General features: G+C 34.7%; 1 protein-coding gene across 4 annotated transcripts in view; it reads right to left on the reverse strand.

The window, feature by feature from the left end:
- LOC149798453 (uncharacterized) overlaps positions 1-19,872 on the reverse strand; it is a 51,319-nt gene that overhangs the window by 25,625 nt on the left and 5,822 nt on the right. For all 4 annotated transcript variants that reach the window (XM_089963645.1, XM_089963644.1, XM_089963647.1 and 1 more), the window contains exons 3-10: positions 17,405-17,587; positions 10,693-10,875; positions 9,117-9,356; positions 8,068-8,268; positions 6,714-6,851; positions 5,637-5,774; positions 1,410-1,550; positions 595-732 (exon numbers count right to left, since the gene is read on the reverse strand). In XM_089963645.1, coding sequence (XP_089819771.1) covers positions 595-732; positions 1,410-1,550; positions 5,637-5,774; positions 6,714-6,851; positions 8,068-8,268; positions 9,117-9,356; positions 10,693-10,875; positions 17,405-17,587 — 1,362 coding nt within the window. The remainder of the gene's footprint in view (positions 1-594; positions 733-1,409; positions 1,551-5,636; positions 5,775-6,713; positions 6,852-8,067; positions 8,269-9,116; positions 9,357-10,692; positions 10,876-17,404; positions 17,588-19,872) is intronic.

Consider the following 19,872-nt stretch of genomic DNA (forward strand, 5'->3'; position numbering starts at 1 on the left):
CTCATGCTGGTCCACGAAGATGTGTTGGATGTAACAACGGCGTTAGAGGATTATATCAGATTTGTAAAAATTGCGTTGGAGATCGATACAGAAGTTTGATGATATATTATAAACACAGAAAGAACATAAATCCAAAAATAGAAAAACCACCATCAGAACTTGAATATTACTTGAAACATAGAACAAATTCCGAAGATTCAGATGAAGATGAAACAGATGAGGAGAAAGTACAGCAAGAACGCGTTGAAAAATATTCATCAAACTTGGTATGGTGGTAAATTAATAGCAGCAGAGAGGGTACCTACCAACGTTGGTCGTCAAAAAAATAAACAAGAAATAAATAAACACGTAGAGTACTTTATTTTTTCAGCTACTATTTCGAACTGAGGTTTTATTAGCACAATCGGTCATTGCAAAAATAAACATCTCAAGGAAAGTTCATTTGTAAAATCTGGACCTTTCTACGAGATGATTTATTTGTTTGTTTTATTTGTTTTTGTCGGAATTTTATGGTCTGTTCACCCTCTCTGCTGCTATAGTGACCATACAATAAACAAAGTTTGTGCCACTAGTGCAGAATATAATCAGTCTTACTTGTATCACACATCTCACCATCCCATCCTTCACTGCATAAACTCAGTGGACAGGAACCGTCGACTTTATTACAAATAGTGGAGTCTCTGCAGCTACCACACCGAGTTGTACAATTGCCATAATAGGCATCATCGCAAGCTAAACACAGGAGAGATTGGTAAACTACTGTGAAACTTGTTTATATCAGGACCCTTATTGTAAATGTTCTTCAGATATAGTACACATCACATATGAACAAGATTATCATCGATTTACTAATTAAAGACTTTAATACTATCTTTCGAAAAGATAATACTTTCCTATTCTTTCTGTGATATGTTGTAAATGCATAAGTAGAAAAATATTTAGCGTATGATATATTATTGTGATATCTGGAGTATGTACGTGAAAATGATCACATGATTCATATTTGAATTGGAGGAGGAGCAAATTATGAGCATGCTCAATGAACACGTTTCTGGGGACAACATTTGATAAGTTGATAATGTCATCACATTGAAAGGTTTCACTCGTTTGTGGAAGATTTGATGGACTATAGCAAGAACAGAACGCTCAATGATATGATTTAATTATGCTCTAGACATTGAAACTATTGCTAATAAATATCACACAATAGAAATAAAATTATAATTGTTTCAAATGTTAAGTGACCAATAATTACTGTTAATGTATTGATATAGTCATATTGTTAATGCATTGATATGGTCAATAAATATAATGTTGGTCAATAAACATTATACAACTAGTAATTGGTTTTCATGTGTGCGAACTAAAATGATGGCAAATAGCTTAGCTAAGAAAACAGAATATCATACCGATATCACATCTAGATCCCTGCCAGCCAGGATCACAACCATCACCGTTTGAACAATCTCCCGTGAATCTGTCGCAGGTTCCATTCAGACAATGTCCGCACTTAGATGCACAGTTCTGACCATAATATGTCACACTGCACTCTGAAAACCAGGATCAGTCATGCAAAGTAGGATGTATGAAGGGTAAATAAAATGTTATGAAAAAGTAGGAATAAGCTTTTAAACTGCAAAAAAAAATATAATTCAAATATGAACAAGCAGACATACTATTTGTCTTCATGTAAAAATATAAAAATACATGAAATATTTTTATATTATTAAAAAATATAAATCCTTTTAATAATATTATAATGATCAAACTCAGTGCTGTCCTGCTATGCCGATGCACTACATACATACATACATACATACATACATCATGATATGACTGAAACATTGTTAAAGCTACGTTACAAATCCAAATCACATACTAAATATCACATATAGAAGGATGATATTGACCTCTTTGACATTGTAACAAGTTTTAATACAATGATAATATCAACATTTTGTCTACAAACTAAAATATTTACGTTTATTATAGGAACTTTCTTGACTTTATACAAGTTATACAACTTAAACATTCATGTCATATCAAGCTGCATAACATCCTATTATTATTATTGATCTAAATTTAATTTGTGACTGGTGTCATTATGTTCTATATCTACTTTTCTTCTTTGATCACTGTAGTCTGGATGTATTATTCTGTACAGTAATTAACACTAACAACGACTTCTAGAAACTAATGGACGGTTTGAAATTTTATTACGAAGTCGTTTATTAGCCCTTGGTTGTTAGGTATATTGGTTTTGTATTTAAGACCGGTTGTATATTAAACCTAAAATCACAACAATCGAACGATTAAGTAAATCATACACTGTTATATCGGAATAAATGCAAAAAGGAATAGTGATCTGAAGAATAAGATTTTCGGAGGTACGAATATATTGTCTATTTAGTTTTGGAGTATTTTAGCTTTAATGGTGTTCCTTCGTTTAGATGTAGATACTCTTGGTACTTATTGACAGGCCTATTTTCATTTCGTATATTAAGAGCTTATTTGTATGACTAGCTTTATTGCCCGTCATAGGATGGGAGTGACAAAACACATTTTCAACATAAAATAAAAACATAAAATGTGGGATGAGCAAGCTTAAAATAAAGTTTAAACATACAAATACACAAACGTATTTTAAAAAATAGAAAAAAAATATGCCAGGGTTTGGAACTCGCAATCTATTCTTTGGCAGCCTTGGCACACAGAAAGAAAGACAAATATGGTTGTAAATGGGGGTGTTTATATGTAGGATTCGGTGTATTTTGGCTATAGTACACAAATAGTCATCACGTATTGATGCCGTCTGGGAAATGAAATTTGTAACCCACTGCACATTGTTTTTTTTGTTGGCGTTTCAGCAGCTCCAAACATTGTCGGACAACATACGCCAAAAGTTACGCTTCAAGTCTTTACAGGAATACAAGTCCTAATTAACAAAGGAATTACTTGGATATTTGGACACACTGAACACAACAATACCAAAATCTACAAGGGAGATAATCGTGTACTGCCTCTGGGACTCTCATAAAAGAGTTAACGATCCTAAATCTTACTCGAATAAATTCTGACTAGTAAAAATGACGCATGTCTCATTTTCGAGTACTATTTTGACCTCTGGATTAAAATATCGAGACTCAAAATGCTGAATACGGTTTATGACGGTGGGCTGATATATAATACATTGCAACTGTGACTGAAATTATTGACCGCCGGGGGCAACTTGAGATACCCTTGTGATGATGGGGGTGGGGGATGTAACCGGCGATATATCACCGGGGCCATCTACTGTTGCATTTTATCAAAGAAAATTTTTGTTTGAACAAGAACTAAGAGAGGCCTGGGTTTTTCTTACCCAAGGGCCCGTCCTCGCTCTTTATGGCCCTGATGGTAACCTGCATAATTCATTTTTTGTCAAGTTACTCATTATCTCTCGAGTGACTATACCTTGCATAAGATTCACCACTATTTGGAGTAATGAAGCAGTACAGTGAGCTATAAAACGTAATTCATTGATTTATTAGCATGAACACAAAAGTAATTATTCACTTTCGTAACTGGAACATAGTAATAAATCATTATATTCCTACATCTGAACAGTGTATTTGATTGATATTGGCAATAGTACTCCCTCACCAACCCTCACATTCCACCAATGAAAAGAATGCATATAAAGCTGTTCTGAAAAGAAGCATCAGCGCTTCTGACAAAATAAATAAATTTCCAAAATCAGAATTCCTAAAATGTGTATTGACCTTGACAGTCTAGGCTCCAGTTGCTATGGTAGTGATATGTATGTACAGACAAGACCCACATGAATTATGTTAAAACTGAAATTAAACTAACATTATACTGAATTAGAGTTTTAAAAATAAAACACATAACTTCACTGGTGATTTTCAAAATAAAAGTCAGCCATGATACTCCTTGTCGGGGAATTCAGAATTCTTCAACACTAACTGCACATCAGCTCAGTACAATTTGTATGCAATATATATATATATATATATATATATATATATATATATATATATATATATATATATATATATATATATATATATATCAGTTTATACTATACTTTAACTATATTTTATTTCCAACAGAGCAACATATTCAATTCAAATAAACTTCACTTGCCACACAAAGTTTTGGGTAAATTACTGGAAAACCCTCCCCTATGAACTATGTTGCCATGTTTTATGGTAGATTGGGAGTTTAAAAAAGAGATCCCGGCAAATTGGAAAACCTATTATTCTTTATGCCAGACACTGGTAAGGCATACAAAATCTCTGTCTTTGCTAATTGGTGGAATCCTATACACGACACAAAATGTTATGAAAATTGGAAAGTGTCAAAGGCAGTAGGAGCCCGATACGGCAGTACGGTGTTGACAGTCTGCTTCACAACGGCTATTTACATCAAAGCCATCTCCTTATGCAAAAGTGAACAAATTTCCGCAATAGGCTCGGGATGTTCATTTCAAGATGGTTATTGAAAGCAGACCCTGTGAAAAGTTATAGCACGTAAAGGCCGATGTGCAATTATTTATCCATATGTTACAGCAGCTGTTCCATCGGCTTGCTCGTTTAGTCACTCTTCATGTTCTCCTACATCAAAAGGCATCAAAACCAGAGACTGCATTGCGAGGAAGCAAATAAGAAACATATAACAAACGAGTAATGTTTGTCTTATGTGACAACAATTCATAAGTAAAATAGCTCTTCCCTGTTATTGAAATATATTATTGTCGCAGTTACTGTGAACTATACACTTGCAAGACACTTGTGTGGTGGTGGCCATCTTCGCTATCCATGGTTCCGATATTTTAACCTGATTCGATATTTCAGTGCTTTGTGTTAGCAACATCGATTGGATTTCGTGAGTTGCTACCCAGTGTATGTAATGCCAACTTACCAACAGCTTGTAATACGCGTGCATTGTATTGGTGGAGGTAATATACTTCAAAGGATACTTTGAAAGTTTATCATCAAAGGTATAACAACTTACAAGAGAGTGGAAAATGACTTTTTTGAGGAGTCCATTCAAGTTATGTTGCCTACACCCACACTCCTTATCTCGATCACGTATTAACAGAGTTCAACTTTGAACAGCTTGATTTCGATGGATGATTGCATCCAATGAAATTCATACCTTGAAAAACCGAAATAACTGATCTACCCTTAGAGGGGTAGATAGGATAACATATCAGAACCTTGGCTAGAGAAGAGTGTGCGTGGGGGTGGTTTTGAATTTTAACGTTGCTTTAATAAAAATTTCAGTCATATCGCTACGATGTCTGCAGCGTGGCAGTTTATAACTATGTCTAACACTGGGGAATCATGACGTAGACATAGAGCAAGATGTCCAACCCAGTCATATTGTCCTGACACCAGGCAGACCAATCCTAACACAAACTTCTTAACGTTGAGTGCCTAGCGAGACAGCTGTCAGTACCATTTTTGTAAGTCTTTGGTATGATTCGGCCGGGGTTTAAACCCGTGACCGTTCGTATTGGGAAGTGAATTTGATGACCCGTACCACCACAGGTGTCGCTACTGAATAACTGAAACTGTGACTATATCAAAGGATGATCAGTGATGAATATATTATAATATGTACAGTCCTACCTGTATCACACCTTTCACCATGCCATCCTTCAGAACACAATCCCAATGGGCAGGAACCGGTAATTTTGTCACATATAGCAGAGTGTCTACAGTAACCACACCTTGTCGTGCAATTACCATAATAGGTATCGTTGCATGCTTCAAAAGGAGAGAGATTATATATATATATATATATATATATATATATATATATATATATATATATATATATATATATATATATATATATATATATATAATTTTGGTGGTACTACTTAAATTAAAAACAAATAATCATTGCATGGATGGATTTATCAACTCTTTTTGCTATATCTCAAGCACTCAAAACCCAGTTCGTCCAGTTTATGGTAGAAATTATTTTTTGGATAAGATGTGAGACATGAGAATTCGTTGTAGCTTTGTTGTAGCTATACCAAGAGGACTATAAAAAGACAGCCATTCACAAATAAAATGATCATTTTCAGCCGACACGTTTTCTTTTTAATGATTCTCAAAATTGTCTTATTAGTCACCCAATAACCTATAACTAGTACTATTACAATGAAATATCTGGGATATAATTTGCGCGTACATAAATTTACATAAAATGACAGATGTGGCAATGGCTAATCGACTTTTCGGTCAATATAACATATCCTCCAGCATCCGCAACAAGTCATAATCAAGTAAAGTTTTGCAAACATAAGGGTTTTTCTGTTTTATTTGTTTGTCTTGTATATGTTTTGTAATTGCCTTTGAAATATACTCATTAAAAGTGGAAAGCTCCCAGGCTAGTTAGATACTAGTTTTGCACTGTTCGTAGTCAGTTTATTGCATTGATCTTAATCAATCCCTGACAAACGTGATCCCTTGTTGGATCCTGTGCACCTGAAAGTAATGTTCTTCGCTATAGGATTTGTATATTTGTATTCTTTATATAAAACTGAGCCATAAAATAATATACTTAGGATTTAATAACTGCTAATTGATTGTGTTAATCGGTTATAATTTTTTTACATGTACTGAAACATACACATTATTTGACAAATAATTTACTCCTACAAATGTTTGTATCAGTTGTTTTAGAAATTCGTATACCTTTATCGCACTTGACTGTCTGCCAGCCGTCAGCACAGCCACCCACGTCACAATAACCGGTGATCCTGTCGCACTGACTTCCTTCAGCACAGTGTCCACATGGTGTAGAGCAGTTCCCGTAGAATAATCTTTCACACTCTAACTTGGAAAATAAAGACAGTTTGCATTCATACTGCTTTAAGGTCACACCTTCTAAAATCACCATTTTCATATTCAAAATGATGAATTAACCCAATCGTCATGTTTTATTCCGAGAAAAAAAACCCCACATTATTTTCATAATTGCCTTTAAACTATATGTAGTTGAGATGCATTAGGTTTACTTCCGATGACACTGTACATTGGATCTATTCAAAATTCGCTGGACAGTGTCAGCATTAATGGACAGTGCCATGAATTTATTATATATGTTTAAAGGGTGTGATGAATGTGATTGTGTAATTTATATTGCTGAATGTTTATGCAACTTTGGTTATTAAGTTTTATTTATTTGATATAGATGGAAGACGAAAACAAAATTCTAACCGTCCACACCGATATTTATCAATATGGTAGTTAAGTAATATTTAAATTTTAAAGCATGTTCCTCTGTTTTTAAATATTATGCAGATGTCATATTTAATTTTTGTTTAAAACTTGCCTATTTTCATCATCATCGTCATTATCATCAATAATTTCACCATCCTCATGATCATCAGTATTAGTAGTAGTATTAGTAGTAGTAGTAGTAGTAGCAGCAGCAGTGACCAAGGTAAAATGACAGTTTTCCATGACTCAGTTCTTATCACACACTCAATACTACCTGTATGACATACTCTCTTCTCACTTACCTTTCAGGAAGATTACCCTAAATGATGCCTAAATTTATACAATATCCACATGTCATGAACAAGAGAACAAATTTTCTCGTGGAACTGTGCATATCGTAAAGGGTGATCTTGACTCAACTCGACGTTTTACAGACAGAATTATTGTAACTCCTCCCTGTAACCAAATACTTCGTCATATCTTTCTAAGCATTCATGATGTGAAACTTTTCGAAATGTTACTGCTAATAAAATTCTTGATAGAAATTTACATTCTATTACAAAAATGGAAAAGAGCCAGTGCAATTATCAGAGTGCACTGTTTAGTTTGTCCTATTGTTCAATATGTTTTGTTAAAAACATTCGTACAATTCTAAGGTGTACGTCATATCCATATGAAACGGATATACCTTGAAAGGCTCACAAATAACGGAACATATGCTACATACTAGAGAATGCTTGAAACATCATTTAGGCCATAATGGCTTGATCTAAAAGAGAAAGAGTTAAAGATAATCCCTACAGAAAGAGCGAGAAAGAATACCAACCACCAAATACTTGAACTTCGCAAAGGGTCAATATGCGATTTGTCCCATTCAAATCAAACTTAACAAAGCGAGCGATGACGTCAGACTTTAGATTTGGCTCAGTGACCAGGGAGGTACTGGTGCTTTGATCCTGGTAGACTTCTGTGAAATTAGCATTGTCATGACTGAGAAAAATCCGGAAATCCTTTAATCTATCCTGTACTGAAAAAAGCAGAAACTATTTAAACGTGAGATGATGAAAATATTACACGATAAATATTGAAATTTAATTGACTCATATTCTTACAGAAAGATTTAAAGAATTTAAATAAGTGATAAATATCGATATAAAAAACATGGTGCTTCTAGACTATGAACTATAAAATACCAGTGTAATTATAATATTAATAATGACTTATTATCATTTGAAAATTTGTCACTTTCTATTTACAACAACGTTTCACCGATATCAATATAATTTCCCCTGAACTTGTTTGATCGTTGAATGTTTTCCAGTTCGTACCTAACATTAATATCAGACATTTATTTGTATACAAGTATTTGGATTCAGTGTGTATGCTGTTTCACAGCATTAGAATTTCGTGATCTTTTCAGTGATGTGAGCCAAACTGAACGTTGGATTCACACGTGATGCCTGAGTAAGCGTTTACATTTGTAAAATTTATATTTATTTGTTGATTATAAGCAAGATAACAATACTATTCGGCATGTTGAGTGTGGCTCTTGTTGGAGCTCTCTGAAACGACCTTTCTCCCCTAGAACTCAAACTCAACCCGCGTGTTCTGGTAAAGATGCACGACATAACGATGTATGATCCCTATACTGACCAGCACAGAGGCAAGTCACAATTTCACCTTTTTTTTTCACAGTCTCTTTTAAATTGTCAAAACTTATTTCTTTTCTTGAACGCTTAAGAATAGTCTGCATGTAAATAGGAAACAATACAGGTTCGTGAACCCTTCTGTATTGTAACCAATCTTCACGTGTGACTCATTATACACCAATGCTTAGTATATTAAGTACATTGTCTACAAGCTTTTCACACTTACGATTGACTGTGACGCCTGTCTCATTATTCTGTCTGTTGTAAACACGAAACCACTGAATACTGACAGATGTTTCTAGATCCAGTACCCACCAGGGAGCTTCGGACGCCAGCGTATGCGAACATGTTCCCGCTACCAGTTCGTAGCTGCCAGTAGTAGCATCGCCATCAACAGACCGATTAGGGTAGAAACTACCCAAAACAGTGGATTGAAGAACAGGTTTTCCGTAGGCCAGGTTCCTCCCTTCAATAATAATAATAATAATAATAATAATAATATCCTTCATCCAATACCACTACTAATACTATTATTAATAATAATAATAATTATTATTATTATTATTATTATTGATATTATCATAGGAATTTTCTTTTATGTAGTATCATACAAGAACAGAATTGGTGTCCAAACAACTGTAGAATCTATATCATTTACATTTTCAAATACAAGTTTTTTTTTTTTAATGGCTAATCCCATTGCTGACATCTGAGGTTTCTAATTTATTGATAATAATATATCTCCTTCATTATCCATTTTAGCAGCTTAGGACAATTTGAACATTCAATAAGGTATAAAATATTGATATTGATGTACACCTATTTAACGAAGAGGCGCGCCATGACTGGAGCTGCATTATATTTTGCATTAAATATTTAAAATCTGTAGACATTAATGCGACTACATGGTCTTTAAGTAATAGAAAAGACCGAAAACTAACAAGTTTTGTAAATTCAACAATTTCCTTACAATAAAGAGAGAAAATTTAAAAAAGAGCTTACAGCTTTGCGAATTAAATCCCCAAAACGGTCTATCACCAGACCTAATGAATAAAGTTCTAATTAAATTTCATTGGTGTTCGAAATAAGATCCAGCGCGGAAGGCGTTGATGGGCCTTTAGTTTTGAATGTACTAATGTTGTGTGATGATGTAATAACAGTCTTCCAATTTTTCACAATAAATTCATTCTAAGATGTCTTTGTTTGAATTCATTAGTATGCCAGATTAATGTTTCTGTCCAAGAGTATTATCTAAGAGAACTTTTCATTTCCAGTGAATAATAATTGGAATGAACAATTTCCACCCATATTAAATAGTGAACACAACAGTAAGACTGATTTCTGCTTCAGATGTTATTGCAGGAACTAATGATTTTTCAAGTTAACAAGATTATATAAAAACTAAGAAAAAAAAGAAGAGCCAGGATGTGCATTTCTAGACAAATCTAAGTTGTAAGCAAGACAAGATACGTTACTTAAACACAAAAAAAGAATGTCGCATCGAAGGTTATTCAATGGGAACTACCACTGTCCTAGACCCAGACTCACATAAATATGTTTACTTTTTATTGATCATGATCCGAATATTTACCCGCACGCATTGGGAAAAATATTAAATATGTCATTTTGGTTTGACAAATTAAAGTTACTGGTCAGGTTCAACATGAACTTGATTTGGACAAGGTCAAGTCCAAAATAAAATTGTACATATCATGTATTCATGGAGGAGAAACCAGCAAACAATGGAAACTATATATACATAACACCATTCTCTGTAATGCTGATAACACAAAATGCTTTACCTGCTGGTACTTGTATTTCACACAAAGCTGATATTGTATTTGTTCTTTGCAAAGTAATTTGTATACTCCGTCCATATAGTGGACATCCAAACTTCAGAATAGCTTCGTCTTGAACTTCGTTGGTTACCGAACTACACAACTTTGTGTCATTTGCACCGACGACGCTGACATTAAACGAGGGTACTGTTAAGAAATTCAAAGAAAAGCGTAGAAGAACAATTCCAGCCACATGACAATTACTGCATGAGACGAAAAGGTACATTACTTCTAAATTTATTTCCAGGTAGTATCCATTTCTATTTGGCTTTCACTAATACCCGTTGTACTAAAATTATACATTGGTTTCACTAAATGTATAGAAACAAAGTAATTATCTTGGGAAGTTTTGGAGATAAATGACGCCACGTGCTATACCAGTAACTGTAATGTGCTTCATCTCTTTTTTTCAACTATTGTTAGTAGTAGTAGTAGTAGTAGTAGAAGTAGTATTAATTTTTGAAACTGTTTGTCAAACAGTATATTTAAGATATATACAGTTAAGTCTTATGAAATTACGAACTATCCAGCATGTTGTCAATTTTGTTTATTTTTACTGGGTTCTAATATCAAACAAAACCCATGGACAGAGTTGGTCAAGTCAAAGAGCATTAAACTATTGAAGAAGGAGATTGATATAAGGATGACTCGTACATAAAGTGATGATCCAATAATGCTGAAATGTGGAAACGATTAAAACTACAGTTAAGATGGACAAACATATGCAATATAGTTTTAAAATCTGTGCAAGTTTCGGTCTGAATGTACATTGCTTTAGCGTTTGTTAGTTTTGACTATATTTATTATGACGTGTGAATGTTACAGCAAGAAAATCCATTGCATGTCGGATATGACGAGTAGTCCTTGGTATGACACAATTGTTGCCGCTTTGCAATGGTATATACAAATTGAACCCAGGTCAAATAACTTTTGACATAACTTTGTGCCAATGAGAAGCGCCGATATTATAAATAAAACGAAAGTTGGAGGCAAATTTTCTCCAATAGCCTTTAATAAATACTATTAAGAGCAAATTAAGAGACTTTGCGTGGGTTTTTCTGGTATAAGCATTCAGCAACTGCTAATGCTTAAAGCGCCAAAACGCCGCCACTGCGTGCCAAAAATCCTATATGACAAAATCACCTAATATTATTGAATCTTAAAAGATCTTGGTCTTGAACATCATTGGGTGCATCTAAAACCATATAATGTCAACGATTCATTATATTAATGAGCCATTTAATTTCTCCGTCGACCTGAGCAACTCATTTTCACTTGCACACGAATTAATCCGATGTTGATCGGCCACATCCGTGAGTCAACCAATTTCAGTCGAAAGCAGCAACGCACGCTTAGATACGTCATTGGTGTATATAGAAAATGTCAACAACACTCTATGTCGGATACGGTAGGTAGACTTTAGATGATATTATTCTAGGCCACCTTGTTCCAAATATAAATAAACTGTATACGAAATGAAGGACAACGGCCATGCATGTTGTTTATATACGTGTACAAACTTATTTAACTTTATAACTTCTCAAATCCGCTTAAAAAGCGGACATACATCTCTTCCTACCCTCTCTAAACAACGTATTCAACACTTGCGAGTGTTGCTGTTGTTTGATGAATCACTGGGATAATTTGTGGAATGCATAACGTCACTACTTTTGAAGCAGTCCGGACAACAAATGGAATAACGAGCGAATTCGGTGACTGAATTTAGAGGTGACACCTCTTAATTCCAAATCGAATATTTCAATGTCGTTTAAACTTAACATCTTAATTATTTCAAAGAACGGTTAATATCAGATACGTTTGTAACAAGTCATTTCCTTCCTTCGAAACTTGAATTAGCCTGGTAGAATGCTGAAATTAATAGAAAATGGCGTCATTGGGGCTTTAACTAGATTTATGATAGACTTAAATTTCCCTACTTTAGGCACTAAATGTAAATATTTTCTATATTTATTCATTTTCCAGGTCGGCGTATTCGCCATATCAGGTTATGCAAATGTCCAAATATTTATGTGGAATAAAGCATATACTACATGTTCGAAAGGTAGTTGAAGTTGTGCAGATTATGAATCGTGCTTTTGATGTGCACTCGGGAATGTACAATGGTAACGGGAATTTAGGAGTGGAAAATCCTCTTTGTTTGCATTGTTAGTCCTATTGTTTTGTAATGAAAAAAAATACACTAAAGAAAAACCATGTATTAGGTATCTTCTTGCAAAGTCTTCGTTTTGTGTGCTACTGGTGAACGTAAGATGATTAAATACATTAGCTTAATATACACACGATTTAAATGCAGTCATTCCATTTGTGCAAACTCGTACAAGAAAAAAGTTGAACAGTACCTTAGATCATGTCTGGCGCGTGAACGTTAATGTTGACGCACCGACATGCGTGATTCACGCATTATGCTTAGCAACTTCACGTACTCTTGTTTCACCTTGTATATTTATACCATTGAAACTAAAGGTTGAAAACGTATAGTCCACTAATGATATCACATCTTATTAATCCGAATCAATTTCAGTTTATTCTGCAGTTGTAATTGATTGTTTAAACTCGACGTGTATAAGATAACATGTATAATCTTTGCAGTGAAAAGGCTGTTTTCTCTGGTTTAGAATGTTCCCACTTACATGAGTATATAAACCAAATACAAACCATTTTAGAGTTTACAAACTGTTTTCATTTGAGCTTCTAAGAATACAGGATCTATTGTATATCCCAAAATCGAGGCAGGAATAGATAAGTCTCCTTGTGTCCATCGATTCTTTCTTCTGTCCTTCACATATTTTTGTGAACGCATAGTGTAAAATAAATGCAATTTCTGAAACCCGGGTGACATGACCTGCGCAAGTCAACTGTAATATTAACTGTAATATCATCAGCAGAGTGTGCTTTGAATGTCTGCCCGTGTGAGAACCTCGGTGTCAGGGACTCGTTTCTGCGATCGCATCCTCGTAAGGTTCCACAGGCAGCCCATGTGAAAATGATTCAACTATTTTGCATGAAGTCTGTACACAGTCCCGTTTTCGGAAGCATTCAGCAGGGTCGGCAACATAATGGGGCTATAGACCTCACGTTGTGACAATCAACAGACCTATGATTCTGCGTCCCCACACATTTGCACGTAGTTTCCCAACGGATACACTAGCTTTTGAAATTCTGGCGTTGGGCATCGATGTGGACTGCCTTTGACAGTGTTCTGCCGAGACAGTGAATTTGTCCACTGCCAGAAGTGTTTGGCAGTTTACCGTGATAGTACACCCTACGTAAGGCTTTCCTGAAATAGGTTGCTGCATCACCTCTTCCTTTTATTTTACTTTTGATGAGACCGAAGTTGTCACAAGAAATGGTACATACTATGGTGCACGTCAGAGACAGATTTGGTATTCAGGGAACAGCCGCCAGTTAATAGAAAATCACGAATAGACACTTTCTGTAACTTAGTCTTCGCCAGTAGTCTCCTCAGATCGAAATACTTGCCAACAGTCTGGTACAAGACGATTCAGCAGAATTCTCACAAGGAATTTGCCGGTTATTTATCGCAAGGAAATGTCCCGATGGTTTTAACAGGATTGGCTGTTGCCGTTCCTCTTGTACAGGTGGACAATGGATGCATCCTTGTACTCTCGTGGTATAGTTCCATGAGTCCACAGTGACTGGAAGATTACTATCCTAAGCTGTTTTAGTAATTTGTTTACCGCTACATTGGACTAACGTATCATACGTTTTGTAAAGCATTACAATATATTAGCAGAAAATGATACTAGATTTCATGCTGGATGCTTAACAATGGATCACTTATGTTTGCATTGATTGTCAGAAATCATGAAACACAAAAGGAAAAAATAACATATTTTGTTCCTTATTGTTTTTCACAAAGCTTTTGATTCAGTTTGGAGGGCTGCTCTATTGATAAAGTGATTGCGAAACAACTGAATATCATTTGTTTAAGAATTATTCTCAATTTATATCAAGATGTCAAATCTTGTGAGATGTTTGCTGTATAACAGTCCGTTAGTTTGGTTAGATTCTTTGTGGTGATAGGCAACATACTGTTCTCACTGTTCATGAACCACCTGCAATAGTTTCTGCACCAAAATAATTGCACAGGAATTGCACTCGATACAGAAAGGTCTGACACCAAAATATGCATGAAACTGTTGATTCTGCTATATGGAGAAAACACTGTAATATTCGGAAAAGATGCAGACGCTTTACAAAATAAATTAACTGTACTGATTTCTTTGATGGAGCTAAAGTTCTGGAAAATGTGAATCGAAGAAAACCAACAATCTGTCTTACCAAGTATTCAAACAAGACTTAAAACTTGAGAAGTACTTGATCTCTAAACAAATCTGAATTTACATTAATACATTTTAGAACCAGCAACCATAAACATCCAGTAGAACCTAGTCATTACTAATACATAGCAAAACAAGACAGAAAACGCACCGTATGAGATAGAGATGACATAGGTAATGCCATTCTTTATTTTAAAGAGAAATATGCACAAACCTACCATGTTATTATCGTACAGGTCAAAATGTAAAATGTTTGGTGAAGATTTAACCCCCATAGATTACAGATCTATCCTAAAATACATAAAGATGTGTCCTTCTTGCTGAACATTAATATATTTTGCTAAATTTATTGACATAGTTATAAAATATTTACGTAACTGCCAGCAATATACACATTGCATAGCCAGCTGGAATTGTATGCATATTGGTGTAGGTATATGCATGCATTATGCCTTGCATGTATATGCACATGTGCGTAAGTATTGGTGTGTACAGCCACAGACATAATGCGTTACACAGTTTGTAAATTATGCAAATCAAACTTTCCCTTCATTAGTCTTTAAAAGTATCATTGTCAGTTATTAATACCACTCATATGCTCAGGTTAATGCATACACAGGTATTGCTACTATGTCTCCAAAAACACATTATATCATAATAAAAAATATATGTTCCTATTTTTTTAAGAAACTGGACCTTAGAATTACACTTATCAAAATATCAAATCTGTCTGAAAACGTGTCATTCCTTCAGCAGCGAAATTTTAAAATATTCTGTCATTGTTTTTCCCAATCCATCTTTGCAACTCTTTCTCGTCATAAATTTCTGCAATGTCAAAAGCTGAGCGTCTCTAGCAAAAGACGTGAATATTCTTAAGTCCTGGTCTCTTCATGCTATTATGAAGCAAAACATTTAACTTGTGTAAGTTAATTCAATAATCGTTTAAAGAAATCCCTGTTACCAGGTCAAAATTTTAACATGACTAATCCTATAATGATGCGAAAGCCCATAAAAAGTTAGACGATAACTGTAATGCATGCAAACGGTTAAAAGAACTCCATGATGTTTACTCTGTGTGTACAGAATAATAACATGTATAATACACATTAATTTTGTATATGGAAAGAGGTGACCTAATATAGGAACAATAATTAGCGGACAGCAACAAGGTCTTGTACGTTCCTGTCCAGGAATCATGGAACCGAGGGTAGCATTTCCGTCTCCCCAATCGATACACAGATTTGTTATTTATTTCTAAAAGTTGATTTAAAAGGTCAAGATTTTGTCCCAGAAACGGAGATATACTACTGCATGATTAAGAACAGATTCTAAGAATTGCTTCACAACGAGTCATTTATTGAAAAACTAGAAACTGTACTTTAAATAAGAGAAAAATTAAGCAAACTTCACTAATCGTATAGAGATTAATTCATGTCCCCGTGGTAAAGAGGAATGCTTTCATGAATTTACCCCTTTCAAGGCATATTAAAAAATCTTGTATCATTGTAATACATTTTAGCGCTTCAACCAAAACAAATGCCAACATCAACATCGCGATCATTAATATAGCCATTAAAAGAAGAAACATGTAAAGTGTACATTACGGTGGTGACGGCGTAGTAAGAAAGGTGGCAAACAGCACCTTTATCGCTGCGAAAGGACCATTATAATTTGTCTGAAGCAATCACACTAGCAAATGAAAACGTTTTGAAATTAGGGAGAAAGAGAGAAGAATACGTTTTCCATCATTTTACTTAACTGAACTCTGGATATTTTGTCGTGTTGAAAATAGTTAACATCACATTGCTTTGAAGCAGTAAACGTTGATTGCTATTGTACAGCAACTTGTTTTGTCAAATACCCTCACTGCTCATAAAAGCCCAGAACAGATCGCATGCAAGCAAAGAAGTTCATGTTTGGGGTATGTTGTTATAAACAACAATCAATGTCAAGTTTGTTGTAAAACTCACTCTGTATGAGCTGTGACTCAAAGCATTTCTTACTGTTGTAAAACTCACTCTGTATGAGCTGTGACTCAAAGCATTTCCTACTGTTGTAAAACTCACTCTGTACGAGCTGTGACTCAAAACATTTCCTACATAGAATCACCATCAAAGACATCAGTTCAGACTAGAGATTAATTTATTGATGTTGTGCATGTTTTCTCTGAAATGTTGAATGGATTACAAGCAGAATATAATATGTATATTTTCATAAATAAAATACAATGAAGCGTTTCAAAAGAACTCGTAACAATGGGGCATATAATGAGGAATATAACATAATTATGCTCCAATTAATACCATTTTTAAAAATAAGAAATCTAAAGAATGGGAGTTAATGAGTTAATTTACCTGTTTTGGCAAATACAAAACGCATCTCTGTGATTTTCACTTCGCGTCGAAAGTCTAGTAGTAAATATGTACTTTTTTCGTTAATACTTGTGGAATTAACACAGGTAGATTTCCTGCCGTCTACAATGTTGCTTCCATGATCCCAGTAATGGGTTTGAACCAATACGTTGTAAGCTATGTTCACTGAAATAATACAACATTAAATGTTTACTTGATTAAACATATAGTGTGAATTCCGTCAGGTAATTAATTCTCTTGATTTCTACGACGTAAATCAAAGTATACAGATGTTATTAGAGTGAGTTGCAAATACACATCCTAAAGCGGCAAATGCTATAATGCGTGATAGTATGAAGAAAGAATAATACCTAGACAGGTTGAGTAATTGTAACCCACGGGTTATTATGCATAGTTATAAATGCGCAACATACAGAGCGGGAAGTACAGGGTCGATAAGCGGTTAGTTCTACTACACACGAATGCTTTATCAGAGACTTTTGTAGCATGTTTTTCCGAGAGGTGTGCTTGTTTGAGGAGGCATGGGAGTTGACGCGTGCTGGTTGGGAGATGGACGCCGTAATTCGCGGACCCGGATTTGAATTTCTATAGAGTACAAAGTTTGAAAAAATGCTTTAACACATACACACATACATACATGCATGCATACATACATACATACATACATACATACATACATACATACATACATAATTGCTCCAGTGGCCTAGTGGTTAGAGCGTCCGCCTTGGATGCGGAAGGTCGTGGGTTAAATCCCCGACCGAGTCTTATCAAACACTTACAAACATGGTACTAATGCGCTCAGCCTTAAGAGGTTAGTGTTAGGACTGGTCGGCCTGGTGTCAGGATAAAGTGACTGGGTGGGATATCATGCTACGTCTTCGGCATGATGCCCCAATGCTAGACATCACTATAAACTGCCACACTGCAGACATCGTAACGATAGGACTGAAAAATTGTTAAAGCTACGTTAAAAATCCAAATCACACACACACACACACACACACACACACATACACACACACACGTACGTACGTACATACATACATACATAAATACATACTGTTATGTATATTTGATTTAATTTAATTGTTTAAGTTTTAAAATATTTTTATTTTTAATTTTCATTACATGTCAAAGTAATGTAATTTTATTTACTAGGAATTTGATATATTGCATAAATTAGTTTGACCTGACTGTTCAATTGTAAGCTTCTAAAGGTGACCTAGTTCCCGACTATGATTCAGAAATCAGTGAGTCAAATAAACAACTCTCTGTTTTTATCTTATTCCAGGAGTAAAATGATTGGTTTTAGTCAAGGTCATACTGGGTCAGACTTTATATGTAAACAGCCTCATTTTCGCAATTTTGGGTTTTCCGAAATTGCGCAGTAGATAGTTTTAATATTGATGTTTAGAGAGATATTTCTCAGTTGGGCTTTTACACTAGAAGTGACCGCTCCGGTGGCCTTGTGGTTAGAGCGTCCGCCTCGGAAGCGGGAGGTCGTGGGTTCGAACCCCGGCCGAGTCATACCAAAGACTTACAAACATGGTAATAACAGTTGCCTCGCTTGGCGCTCAGCATTAACAGGTTAGTGTTAGGACTGGTCGGCCTGGTGTCAGGATAATGTGACTGGGTGGGACATCATGCTACGTGTCTGCGGCATGATGCCTCTGTGCTAGACATCACTATAAACCGCCACACTGCAGACATCGTAGCGATATGACTGAAATTTTTTTAAAGCTGCCTTAAAAATCCTAATCCCACCCACCGACCCACTAGAAAGTGTGTGTTTGTGACCAGTTTGGAGGTTTATTTTTAATTTTTATACAAATTATTTGGATTCTAAAAGATTAGTTCTTTTTCCTGGAAATATTTGAGTGTTCATACAGAATACTTGGACAAAGACATTTCTTAATATTTTATTCGGAAATTCAAACATTGCAATATTGTTTGTGAATCCACAAAGAACTGTATAAACATCCGTATTATAAAGGCTACAGTATACGTCATCGCCTTCCATTTTGAATTTTTCGTCGAGACTCGAACTCAAATTCCATTAGAACATTTCAGTACTAGGACTTCTAAAATTTAATTCGTGGATTTTTATTGGATTTATTTTCATTTAATTGTAATCAGTTCTTATTTTTTTAAAGTTCTTACAGTGTTTTTCTAGGGAAATAAATTGTTTGTTAAAATTGTTAAAGCTGATTTCACTCTTTCTTTTGTTACTGTTTATTAGAACCTAATCACGTAACATAAGACACCACCCATATATATATATATATATATATATATATATATATATATATATATATATATATATATATATATATATATATATATATATATATATATATATATATATAACGCGCTTACAACGTTATTCTTGGGACGGGTAACATTCCTTTGTACCATCCGAAATTAGCTTTACATGTCGATTTAATCTA

Source organism: Sinohyriopsis cumingii, chromosome 6 (assembly GCF_028554795.1).
Source record: "Sinohyriopsis cumingii isolate HCF-2022 chromosome 6, ASM2855479v2, whole genome shotgun sequence".
Classification (NCBI taxonomy): domain Eukaryota; kingdom Metazoa; phylum Mollusca; class Bivalvia; order Unionida; family Unionidae; genus Sinohyriopsis; species Sinohyriopsis cumingii.